The sequence below is a fragment of the Eschrichtius robustus genome, chromosome 3 (assembly GCF_028021215.1).
Source record: "Eschrichtius robustus isolate mEscRob2 chromosome 3, mEscRob2.pri, whole genome shotgun sequence".
NCBI classification, from domain to species: Eukaryota; Metazoa; Chordata; class Mammalia; order Artiodactyla; family Eschrichtiidae; genus Eschrichtius; species Eschrichtius robustus.
In genome coordinates this window covers 4,882,656-4,895,027 of record NC_090826.1, presented here as the reverse complement: position 1 = coordinate 4,895,027, position 12,372 = coordinate 4,882,656, and the positions used below count along the sequence as shown (strand labels likewise).

At 59.8% G+C, this 12,372-nt stretch overlaps 1 protein-coding gene across 1 annotated transcript; it reads left to right on the top strand.

Annotated features, from left to right (window-relative positions):
* Positions 1–12,260, top strand: KLHL21 (kelch like family member 21). The gene is made up of 4 exons (XM_068538788.1): positions 1–1,111; positions 3,363–3,768; positions 7,124–7,196; positions 8,973–12,260. The coding sequence occupies exons 1-4, from the start codon at positions 91–93 to the stop codon at positions 9,264–9,266; spliced, it is 1,794 nt and encodes a 597-aa protein (XP_068394889.1). The 5' UTR covers positions 1–90; the 3' UTR covers positions 9,267–12,260.
* Positions 12,261–12,372: the final 112 nt, after the last annotated feature.

The window sequence follows — 12,372 nt, the reverse complement described above, 5'->3', positions numbered from 1 at the left end:
ACCAGCTCGTCGTGTCTTTCCCGCTGGCACTGGCGGCGGGTTTTCTCAGCAGCGTACGCGCAGCGGCCCCGCGCCCCCAGCCAAGGCGCCATGGAGCGGCCGGCGCCCCTAGCCGTGCTGCCTTTCTCGGACCCTGCGCACGCGCTGAGCCTGCTGCGCGGCCTGAGCCAGCTCCGCGCCGAGCGCAAGTTCCTGGACGTGACCCTGGAGGCAGCGGGAGGGCGCGACTTCCCGGCGCACCGCGCCGTGCTGGCGGCCGCCAGCCCCTACTTCCGCGCCATGTTCGCCGGGCAGCTGCGCGAGAGCCGCGCCGAGCGGGTGCGCCTGCACGGCGTGCCGCCCGACATGCTGCAGCTGCTGCTCGACTTCAGCTACACGGGCCGCGTGGCGGTGAGCGGCGACAACGCCGAGCCGCTGCTGCGCGCCGCCGACCTGCTGCAGTTCCCGGCAGTAAAGGAGGCGTGCGGCGCCTTCCTGCAGCAGCAGCTCGACCTGACCAACTGCCTGGACATGCAGGACTTCGCCGAGGCCTTCAGCTGCGTGGGGCTGGCGAGCGCGGCGCAGCGCTTCATCCTGCGCCACGTGGGCGAGCTGGGCGCCGAGCAGCTGGAGCGGCTGCCCCTGACGCGGCTGCTGCGCTACCTGCGCGACGACGGGCTGTGCGTGCCCAAGGAGGAGGCCGCCTACCAGCTGGCGCTGCGCTGGGTGCGCGCCGACCCGCCGCGGCGCGCCGCGCACTGGCCGCAGCTGCTCGAGGCCGTGCGCCTGCCTTTCGTGCGCCGCTTCTACCTGCTGGCGCACGTCGAGGCCGAGCCGCTGGTGGCCCGCTGCCCGCCCTGCCTGCGGCTGCTGCGCGAGGCACGCGACTTCCAGGCGGCGCGCTACGACCGCCACGACCGCGGGCCCTGCCCCCGGATGCGCCCGCGCCCCTCCACCGGCCTCGCGGAGATCCTCGTGCTGGTGGGCGGCTGCGACCAGGACTGCGACGAGCTGGTCACCGTCGACTGCTACAATCCGCATACGGGCCAGTGGCGCTACTTGGCCGAGTTCCCCGACCACCTGGGCGGGGGCTACAGCATCGTGGCGCTGGGCAACGACATCTACGTGACGGGTGAGTGGGCTGGGGGCTGGTCAGGAGGACCCTGGGCCGCCTGGACCCCCGCCCCCCTGGGGGAATACATCCACCTGCAGGAGAACCCACAATACCTGGAATCCCGGGCCCGCACCTGGGTGCAAGTGGCCACTTCCCTTCCCCCTCCTCCTCCCCCAGGCTGGCACGCACGTACGTTTCTACGGTTGATACTTAAGATCTAGAAGAAGAACCCCTTGTGTGAGTGTCACAAGTAGCAGTTTGTGGGTCTCTTCCCAGCACGCAGGGCCTGCCTGGGCAGCCTCCTCCTTGCCCGGGTGGTGCCCCCATTTCGTTGCAAGATACTGGGGCAGTCACCCTGCACAATGAGTGCTTTCTTTTTCTCCCTAAGGAATCTGGGGACGGGCCAGGGACTGACGCCCTGTGATACATCCATTCCCCGCCCCCCCGGGGGATTTCTCCCTCATGGCTGAGCAGCACACTTGGTCACCAGTGACAGGGCTTGCACCTAGGCCCTGCGCTGTGGGTCACATGGTGTTTAGGCTGCTCCCTGCCCGGCGACTGTAAACAGAGTCACATGCTAAGAGGTTTTCTTCCAGTTACTTGGCCCAAACCCCAAAACACTGCCGAGTCATGCTGGGCGTGTCCCAGCCCGCCCTAGTCCTGGGCATCTCCCACATTTTTCGTTAAAGATAAATCCCAGTTCAAACATGAGTCTACCTCCTTGAGTGGGGTGAGGAGGGGCGGTCTGTGTGACGGCTATATAAGGAAAGAACCGACCAGGCCTGCACTTGGGGCCTGCAGAGGGCTGGATCAGGCAGGGAGGCCCCAGCTGTGCCATCACAGCGCTGTGTCCAGCCTGGCACGGTCCGGAGAAAGCCGGCTCTGAGCTGACAAGTGGGATGCATCCCGGCCGAAGGACAGGCTCGGCTCTGTGGCCACAGCTTCCTTGGCCTGCAGTTCCAGGTCCAGCCTCTGCAGGAATCTGCCAGAATCAGTCCCTTTCCAACCTGAGGTTGGCCCTGTGTTGTTTGGGGACCACCATCCCCACCCTCCCACCACAGAAGTCTGGCCAGTGAACTCCCAGAACTGGTCAGACTCGCCCCAACTTTGCACACCCTTCCATAAATGTCTCAGCTGAGCAGCTAATCCTTTGGGTTTAGACAGGTGGCTGAGTCGGTCCCTACAGCTGCCTCTAGGGAATTTCACGGGGTTGGGGGGATGAGAAAGCGACTTCAGCTGCCTTTGACACGGTTCTCCTTTGGAAGGAAGAAGGCAGGCAGAGAGGACTTTACAAGGACACTGCCTTCTCCCTCTGAAAGCTCAGGGCTGTGAGCCGGAGAGAATGTCAGGCCCGTTCTGGTCTGCCCTGTGGCCCCAGCCTTGGGGCAATAGAGGAACGCAACCCCCAGGCTTCTTGGGGTCCCTTCATACTGTGGGAATTCTAATGTCTTAGGTGAACCTGGTTTAATTTGTGGCTATAGCCAGTACCACTGGGCTTTGTTTGGTTGGTTGGTTTTAAGCCTTTTTTTTGAAATATAGATGGAAAAGTATACATCATATTTGTACCGCTGGATGAGTTTTTCCAAACAAAACATGTCAGTAACTTGCATATAAATCAAGAAATACAACCCCAGAAGTCCACTCATAGCATCACTTTCTTTTTTTTCTTGGCCTCACCATGCAGGATCTTAGTTCCCAACCAGGGATTGAACCTGCGCCCCCTGCAGTGGAAGTGCAGAGTCTTAACCACAGGACCGCCAGGGAAGTCCCCGTAGCATCACTTTCTGTGTTAGGTTTCTTGCTTGCAGGGTGCTGTAGATTTCCTCTCAACTCATCCTGGCACAGCCTTGGTTAGGGGCTGCCCAGGAAGCCTAGAATTTGGTGAACAAGTCCCTGGGCACCCCACCCACATGCTTTGTGGCTCCCCAGGAGCATGGACTCTAAGACCTGATGCCCCAGTCCAGCTGAGGTATTTGACCGCTTGTGCGGGGGGTCCAGACTGAGATTGCTGTTTACTTAGAATTGCGGCCCCTGGGCCTTAGCTTGGCCCGCAGAGATTTGGTGGCGTTTTTATGGCCATCCTCCTGGGCAGCGGTCAGCCTATGCATTGCCGGAGCCCCTGGTCCGGCCTTGGTGAGAGAGGATGTGTGTTTACATGGAGCCAGGTGAGGGTTATCTTTCCCCCTCTCAGAAATTCAGGGAGTCACGGGTGGGTGAATCACCCTGAGTCGGTGTGGGCTGACCATCTGCACGTTGTCCGCCCCGGCAGGCGGATCCGATGGCTCCCGGCTCTACGACTGCGTGTGGAGGTACAACTCAAGCGTGAACGAGTGGACGGAGGTGGCGCCCATGCTGAAGGCCCGGGAGTACCACAGCTCCTCCGTGCTGGACGGGCTGCTGTACGTGGTGGCCGCAGACAGCACGGAGCGCTACGACCACACCACCGACTCCTGGGAGGCCCTGCAGCCCATGACCTACCCCATGGACAATTGTTCCACCACGGCCTGCCGAGGCCGGCTCTACGCCATCGGCTCCCTGGCCGGCAAGGAGACCATGGTGATGCAGTGCTACAACCCAGACATGGACCTATGGTCGCTGGTGGACTGTGGCCAGCTCCCGCCCTGGTCCTTTGCCCCCAAGACAGTGACTCTGAATGGACTCATGTACTTCATCAGGTGAGTCCCCAGGGGCCAAGACCACTGCGTGATCTTTTTTACCAGGTCCTGTGCTAAGCTCATCTTCACTGTTCTCCCCATTTCACAGATGAGGAAACTGAGGCCACACTGGGCTCTGGGGCTGGGCCTTTCTGACCTGGAGCCTTTGTGCTGCTCCCATTCTTTAGAATGGTTTCTGTGGCCTCTGAGGATCCCAAGTGGGATGGAGCTAGGTCCTCGCAGAGAACTTTTTGAGATTCATAGAAGCTAAATCAAGTGTGTCTCTTTAGCTGGACTTCGCCTGGTGGGTCCCACTAAAAGCCCTTGTTGGTCTCACATGGTTTTTACTAAAAGGAACCACCTGTCCTACCTGAGAGGGACTTTGAATCTTAAAAAGACTAGAGAAGAGCTTTCTGGACACTTGAGTCTTTGGGGTGGGGTGGCCTTGACAGAGGGACCCTTTGCTCACCAGCGGGCTGGTGCCAGGTGGAGGGATCAGCCCTGCCCCCTCTGCAGAAAGCAGCACTTGTGTGTTCAGTGCGTTTCCGCAGGTTCTGTCTATCCCTTCCTGCCTGGCCTGGCACAGGGAGGGCTGGTGAGTCTTGCTGAAAGAATGCTGTTCTCCAAAGATCCCGCAGCCACCCAGGACCAGGGAGGAGCCTGGTACTGAGCAGGCCCAGAGCTGCCTGTGGGAACGATGACAGTAGTTAGCCTGTTGGGGTCCCCAATGGACCGAGCTCTGGTTGCCTGTTTCATGGGCATTTTCACAGCTGATCCCCATGACTGTCTGCTGAGATGGGCACCACTGTCATCCCCATTTCACAGGTGGCAAACCAGAGACTTAGAGGGGTAAGGGACTTGCTCACAACCACAGGCTTTAAGTGGTGGCACAGGGTGTTAGAACCAAGGACGTCCAGCCCAGGTCCCGTGTGCTGTCACCACATCACAGCCTCCCTGGGCCAGGCTATGGCCTCGGCAGCATGCGGCGGAGCTGGGCAGCCGATGGGTCACCATGCATCTGTGAGTCTTGATGACTTGTCACAGCGAAATGCCCTCTCCTGATGGGCCAGTAGGCATCCAAGGAACTAGGAGCTCCCAGCCACTGCTCACAGCTTCTGCGTACATGTGCACGTACATACCTGCTTGTAGGTGTGTGTACCTGCCGCTCCCCTCCCTGGCCTAGAGCCGGCCTGAAGCTACGGGACCAGGAGGGAAGGGTAAGGTGTGAACGGCCATCCCCTCTGTCCCCTTTCCACCTGCGACTTTGAATTGGGAGCCTCTGAGGACGGGGACACTGTGCTTCTCAGCCCACGCCCCTCTCACTGTCTGAGCTGCCCCTCCCCCAGACTCGAGGCGCCTTCCCAGGCTTTCGGGGAGAACACATTTGGAGCTGAGGTGGTGTTGCTTGTCACGCAGGTGGCCAAGGGGCCAAGCCTCCCCGTATCCTAGGAAGTGAAGATCTGCTCTGAGAAAGCCCCAGAATCCCAGCAAGCTCCCGGTGCTGTTATAAAACGTCATCTGATGCTTCGCCCAGCTCTCCCTCCCCCAAGTCATGTCTTCAAAGAGGGGGGTGGAGATGGCTATAAATACAACTCATGAGGGTGCCAGAACCTTGGCCTCAGCCCCTCGTGGCCGTTCCAGGCGGCGCGACTTAGAGAACGCCCTCCCCTCCTCCCCCACCCCCTCCGCCGTGGTCCTAGAACAAGAGGTGCCCAAGGACCGGTCTTTGGAGGGAACGCCCTGTGCCTTCCTGCTCCTGGTCAGAGTCACTGGTCAGCTGCTAAACTGCCCCACGTGTGAGCATTAGGATGCCCCCCAGGGCCCCTGTTAGCCTTTGTACAGGGTCGCCTGAGCCATGGGGGCCCCGGGAGGTGGGCTCAACTCTGCTCACTGCTCACTGCCACCACCAATCCGGCCGAAAGGGTGAGCGGTCTAGGAGGGCAGCCTGTTGAGTAGTGGGGGCCTGGCCTCACCTGAGAGTGTGGGCGAGGCCAGGGGCCGGGGTCTCGGGCGCTTGAGCGTTCCTGCGCCCTGTCCACGCACTTCGGTGCCTCAGCCGCGTCACACTGCCCAGAATGCCACCTGTCGGGGTAGCTCCGGTCCACAGGAAGGGTCCACGCTGTGTGGAGGCCTCAGCCTGTGGGCTGCTGCTGCCCTGGGCTGTGAGCAGTGACCGGCGGCGCCCGCGCCCACCCCCGCCCCCAGCAGTGCTCTGCCTCAGTCCCCACTTAACGTGGCTCCGGGGCTGGGCTGTCCCAGCGCCCGCAGAGGCAGAAGCCGAGAGCCTTGTCCGGCCTGGCACCTTCTGGCTGCAGCTCCTGTGTCTCTGCAGGGGTCGGGGGGCAGCCCAGCGGGTTCCCACATTAATTATCATCATCTTACGCGCCACAGACTAAGGATGGTTTTTACATTCTGAAGTGGGTGGAGGAAAAAATCGAAGTGAGAGTGATACTTCGTGACGTGTGAAAAGTTATGTGAAATTCAAATTTGCGTCCATAAATAAGGTTTTATGGGAATGTAGCCAGCCCCTTTGTTTATACGACTGTGGCTGCATTTGTTCTCAGCTGCAGCGCTGGGGACCTGCTACAGAGACTGTCTGCTTGGCAAGCCCTGAAATATTTACTCTCTGGCCTTTCTGCTGATCCCTGACCTGTGACCATCGTTACCGTCAGTACTCCTATTTGGGGGGTAGTGTCTTTGTGTTTCAAGGCTGTGCCTTTGAGCCTTGTATTGCAGGGATCAGGAGCCTGTCAAACAGGATTGAAGGAGCCTGAGCCCACAGGGGAGGGCAGTGCTGGTGTCCTTATTCCTGGGACTCTGGTCACCCTGCCGGGCACTTAGGATGCAGCAATGAATGGGGTGGGATCGAGGGACTGACGGCGGTGGGAGGGCAGTGGCCGAGCAGTGGTCCAGGGCATGGGGGCTGTGCAGTGGGCCGGGAGGCCTGGCCTAGACTGGTCAGCCATGGAAGGCTGTCCTGAGAGGTGGCACAAGTGAGCTGAGGAAGGGTGAGTTGAGACTGGTGGGAAGGGCCACTATCAGTTCAAGATCTGAGGCCAGGCTGGGTGACCACAGCGAAGGGGAGGTGCAGCTGGGCTGTGGGGAAGCGTTGTAGCACCCGAGAGCATGATCTTTGGGTTTGTGGAGCATGGCTGGGTTCTGGCCTCAGAGCCCAGGCCAGATAGGTGTGGGGGCCTGAAATCAGCCCCTGCGAACCAGGGATAGGGTCCCACTGGCCTGTGGGCTGCCAAATAGCATCACAGAGGTCCCCAAAGGAGATGGGCCCGGAGGAGCCTTCTCTCCAGCCCTTCACACTCAGGTGCTGCCTAGTCACTCTGACCCATTCTTCCTCCTCCTTCCCCCCTCCACTCCCCAGGGACGACTCTGCCGAGGTGGACGTATATAACCCCACCAAGAACGAATGGGATAAGATCCCATCAATGAATCAGGTAAGTTTGCAGACACGCCAGCATTGGGAGCACAAGCTGGTCCTGGTTTCCAACCAAAGCCAAAGTGTCAGCGTAAGTTTGGGATGCAGTCCTGGTGGGCAGGGCCCTGTGTTGGGCCCTTTCCCGGTGTTACCTCCCTGAACAGAGGGCTGGCGTTGTCCTCAACTTGTACTCGAGGGTCACTGAAACAGAGACCTTAAATAAGATGCTAGGGTCACACAGCTTAGTGAGTTCATCCATTCGGACCAGTGTTCGTTGAGTACCTGCCATGAGCCAGAGAGCACGCTGGGGAAGTGTTCCACAGAGGGACAGCAAGTGCAAAGGCCCTAGGGCAGGGCATGCCTGGTGTGTTCATGGAACAAGCCCTCAGCCTGGTGTGGCTGGAGAAGAGTGAACAAGGGGGCAACAGAGGGGTGAGGTCAGACAAGGAGGTCTTTGGGGATTGACCTTGGGAGTACACTTATTGAGCACCTGCTGTGTACCCACACTTTTGCTGCCTAATGGGGTCTCACCTCTCTTGGCTTATTGAGAAGAGGGTGCTGAGTTTGACAATGTGATAGAGCCAGGAAGGCTGGGTGGCTTTTGGCTACACGAGCAATCTCCTTAGTCCCAGATACACATCTGCACCCGCCTATATCTTTTATTTTCTGTCTTCCTGAAAATTTCCAAACCTGGGAGTTCGCTGGTGGTCCAGTGGTTAGCACGTCCACCGCAGGGGGCACGGGTTTGATCCCTGGTCGGGGAACTAAGATCCTGCAAGCAAGCTGTGCAGCGTGGCCAAAAAAAAAAAAAAATTCCAAACCTGCTCTCCTGATACCTCTACAGCTTATTTAACATCTTTAGGGGAATTCCCTGGCGGTCCAGTGGTTAGGACTCCTCACTTTCACTGCCGAGGGCCCAGGTTCAATTCCTAGTCAGAGGACTAAGATCCCACAAACCACGCAGCACAGCCAAAAAAAAAAATTTTTTTTTTAATAAATAACATCTTTACAGTTAGGAAGTATAACTTTGGTTTTCCCCATAATGAGCTACATGTACCCATTATAGCAATCTTGGGAAAGATGGGATAGTCCAGCCTCGTGGTTCAGGGCCCGTACTTTGGATCAAGTCCCAGCTTTGCTGCTGTCGGCTATGTGAGGCTCAGTTTTCCCATCTGTAAGATGGGGAGAACAGGGCTTCGCTGGTGGCGCAGTGGTTAAGAATCCACCTGCACTGGCAGGGGAAACGGGTTCGATCCCTGGTCCGGGAAGATCCCACATGCCGTGGAGCAACTAAGCCCATGCGCCACAACTACTGAGCCTGCGTTCTAGAGCCCACGAGCCACAACTACTGAGCCCGCGTGCCACAACTACTGAAGCCCGCACGTCTAGAACCCGTGCTCCACAACGAGAGAAGCCACCGCAATGAGAAGCCCGCGCACCGCGACGAAGAGTAGCCCCCACTCGCCACAACTAGGGAAAGCCCGTGTGCAGCAACAAAGACCCAACGCAGCCAAAAATAAATAAATAATTGCGGGGGGGTGGAGATGGGGAGAACAGTCACGCCTGCTTTGCAGGGCTGATGCTGCTCACGGGGAGAGTGGCCCCTTGACCACCGTAGGGACCCGCTGTGGCATGTGACCCCCGGGCATGGAGCCCCTGTGTCCCAGCTGGGGTGTAGGAAGTGCCAAGGCTGCCCCTCCCAAGGGCCCCAGGCACCTTCCCCATGGAGGGGGGCTCTGGGGCTCTCCCCTGCCCTGGCTGCCAGCCTCCACTCACCGCCCCCCTTGGCCCACAGGTGCATGTAGGGGGCAGCCTGGCCGTCCTTGGAGGGAAGCTCTACGTCTCGGGGGGCTACGACAATACCTTTGAACTCTCCGACGTGGTGGAGGCCTACGACCCAGAGACCCGGGCGTGGAGCGTGGTGGGACGGCTCCCAGAGCCCACCTTCTGGCACGGCAGCGTCAGCATCTTCCGCCAGTTCATGCCCCAGACGCCCTTGGGGGGGCGTGGCTTTGAGCTGGACAGTGGCAGCAGTGACATGGGTGTGGGCCGGCCCCGGCCGCCGCAGGACCCCGCCGAGCTGCACTAGCCCCGGCCCGGCCCGGGGAGGGCCTTGGTGCAGGTAGCCCAGCACCTCAGGGGGTAGCACCCCCATCCTTCGTGCACGGGGACAGGTTGGCTGGAGCGTGGGCTCAGGGGCTGCCGAGCGAGCGAGCCTCAGGATCTGACAGCTGGAGAGTTTGCGTGCGTTTAGAGCCTGAGTCACAGCTGCCGGGGCCAAGGCCGGTTGTGAATGCCGCTCCCTTGGTCCAGGAAGAGCTGCCTCCGCCACCACGTCTCTGGTTCCAGCAAGTCACCGCCGCTGCAGGCCCCCCTCACCAATGAAGACACGTGCCCCTCCTGCAGCCACCACCTGTGCCGACTTGCTCCCCCCTTGGGAGAGGAGGGCCACTTCTGGGTATGAGTGGAGGGGCGGGGGTCCTTCCGGGAGAGTGTGAGAGTGGCCTCCCTGCAGGCCCTGCTGTCCCGGAGCATCGAGAATCAGGCAGACGATGGCTGCAGTGGGGTCCCACCCTCCATGGCCAGTGCTGGACACCCGGCGAGCCAGCTCCCCAGATGCAGGGGGTCTGCCTGCCCAGCTCCTCGCCCCTGCTGGGGTCTCGCACCAAAACACCCCTCGTGGGTGGGCCTCCTGGAGGTGAGCTCGGACCTGGGGTCACAGGGCAGTGGGAATGGACTGGCGAGTGGCCCTGAAGGGGGCCCAGAGGGACCTGCTGAGTGTTTTCTGTCTCCAGTGGACCTGGGCCAACGTAGGTGCTGGAGGTCCCTGTCCACACACCCACCAGTCGGTGTAGCCCCACCTGGCTTGGGGGCCTCCGGGCCCTTCGTCCCAGGCCAGTTTGGCAGAGGACGAAAGTGCAAGGTCATAGCTCCTCGCTGGGAGGCCCTGGGACTTCGTCGCTGAAGCGCAGCCAGGCGGACAGCTGCAGGCGCCCTTGCCCTTGCGGCCTGTGAGCGGAGGCTCCCGTTGCTTCTCAAGGAAGCCAGGGGCGGGGCAGCCCCAGCAGGTGGCCACAGGGTTTCAAACACAGTTGGCCCTTCCTTAGAAGGGGGGTAGGCAGCTAGAAACAGGGTCCGGTTTGTTTGATTTTTAACCTCTCCCCGTCCCATTGCCAAAGCTTTCTGCAGGGTGGGAGGATGCCTTAAGCTCCTCAGAAGCCCAGCCTTCTCCAGGAGGGTGGCAGGAGGAGCTCCTGGGAACCCCCGTAGCTGGTGTCACGTCCTTGGTTTTCTCTGAGGAGTGTGAACGGTGGATTGGTGGTCTTGTCCTCAACGGTTTCCAAAGTAGCCTTTGCTTGAATTTGTCCTCCTTCCCTTCCAGAGGGGAGGGCGGTTACGTTTTCCTTGTTAGGTAAATGTTCATCAGTGTGTTCTTACCAAGAAAAAAAAGTTTTCTCACCATCGCTTCACAAGTGGCACTTAAAACCCTTTTGTTGGCCAGAAGCTTTGGGGCTGTCGGGCGGGACCCTGCCTTCCCTCCTGCGTCCCTCGAGGAGCCCTGGTGGGGGGCCACCGCTGTCAGGTCAGCCGTCTTGTTCTGGAACCCCTGCTGGAGCGGCCACAGCTCACAGCCAGCCCTTCCATTCGCCTTGCGCTGTGGCTCAGCTGGCCACTCCGAGCCCCCCGTGTGGCAGGCACAGTGGGAAGGCAGGGGATGCGGGGTTGGCACTTCCTGCCTCAGGCCTGGCCAGGGTGGATGCTCGGCCCTCTGCTCCCTTGGGGACCCTCCCCCACATCACCCCACGCCCCCCGTCTGAGTGTCCTCCCTTGGTGAGTTGGGGCTCGCCTGCCCCTCCCCCCAGGGTGGTCGCAGCCCTAGTTGCTCCCTCCCCACAGCCCTCACTTCACTTCCCAGGTGTAACTGAGACCTTTTTTCTAGCCCAGGAGCCTGCCTGGCGAGCTGAGCCCACGCAGAGGCGTCGGGCTCCATGGGGTGGCCGACTCGGGTTCCCTGCAGGCAGATGCTGCCCAGGCGTGATGGCTTGTCTCCTGTCTGTGGCAGGGGGACAACAAGGCAGGGCTGCACGGGACTGATGGAGCCCCAATTATATGCCAGTCACCAAGCTCGGTGCCAGACTGTGCCCTGCCCAGTGGGTGTGACATGCCACGCAGAGAGATGTGGTGATAACTTCTGTGGCAGGCCATGGGCAGGGGTCGGGGGAGCTCGATCTCACGGGAGAGACTCCCTCCTGGTGCCTTTCCTGGGGCTGGCTCTGGAAAGGGCCCTGGCAGCCCCAGAAGGCAGGGCAGGCAGTGGGGGGCAGGCCTTTGCTGGGACCGGGGGGCTGCAGACACTCACGTTGTTCTCATATAAACCAGCCTTTGTCACCTGCCGCGGCAGTTCTGGTCAGCACTGAGGGCCGGTGCCTGGGCCTGGGCCTTTGTCTGGTCTTTCCTGCATTTTTGGTACTTCACTGTGTGACCGACCACCCCACTCTCTGGCGGCTGCTCAGATGATGGTTTGGGGGGGCGGGGGGCCAGTGATGTTCACTCTAGAACTACCCAGGTCCCCACCCCCCAGACCCTGTCTTTGGTTTAAAAGACCAAAGATGGGAAGGGGACGCAGCAGCCTGGGCAACAGCAGGCTCCTAGTGGGGGTCCGGGATTGGGGATGACCCTTGAGAAACGTCTCCTCCCTGCCCTGCCCGCTCCTTGTAGGCACGGGTTCCCATCACTCACACAGGTCTGTGCACTGATGGGCTGGGCCAGCCGGGGAGGGACTGTCTCTACACGTCAGATGTACACAACTTTTTCAGCCTATGAGACAAGTTATGAAAGTTCAGTGACTTGTATTTAATGCTGACCTACTGCTATGAAGTATTCTATATTTATATGATCTCAGAGACTCTTCTGGACTAGGACAGTCTCCCTCCAGCGTCCGACATCCAGTGCCAGCCCCAGAGCGTGGGGCAGATTTGTGTATTTATTTGTCCGTTCGGTAGGCTTACATGTCCAGGATCCTGTTTAAGGTTTTAGGATGCCTTTAGTACACTAACTTTTTGAAATAAAAATATTTCCTATATATTTGGTGTCATTGCCTCTATCCTGCTGCTGCCGGGTCTTGGAACCTTTGGGCTGAGGCCAAGCGTGTGGGGCAAGGGGAGCAAAGTCGTACTGAGGAGCATACTTAATGT

Bases quoted from the DNA above. Each gene is read 5' to 3' on its own strand.
- KLHL21 (XM_068538788.1), top strand. From the start codon at position 91: ATGGAGCGGCCGGCGCCCCTAGCCGTGCTGCCTTTCTCGGACCCTGCG. The intron at 1,112-3,362 runs GTGAGTGGGCTG...CCGCCCCGGCAG, and splicing joins CAACGACATCTACGTGACGG to GCGGATCCGATGGCTCCCGG. The intron at 7,197-8,972 runs GTAAGTTTGCAG...CTTGGCCCACAG, and splicing joins AGATCCCATCAATGAATCAG to GTGCATGTAGGGGGCAGCCT.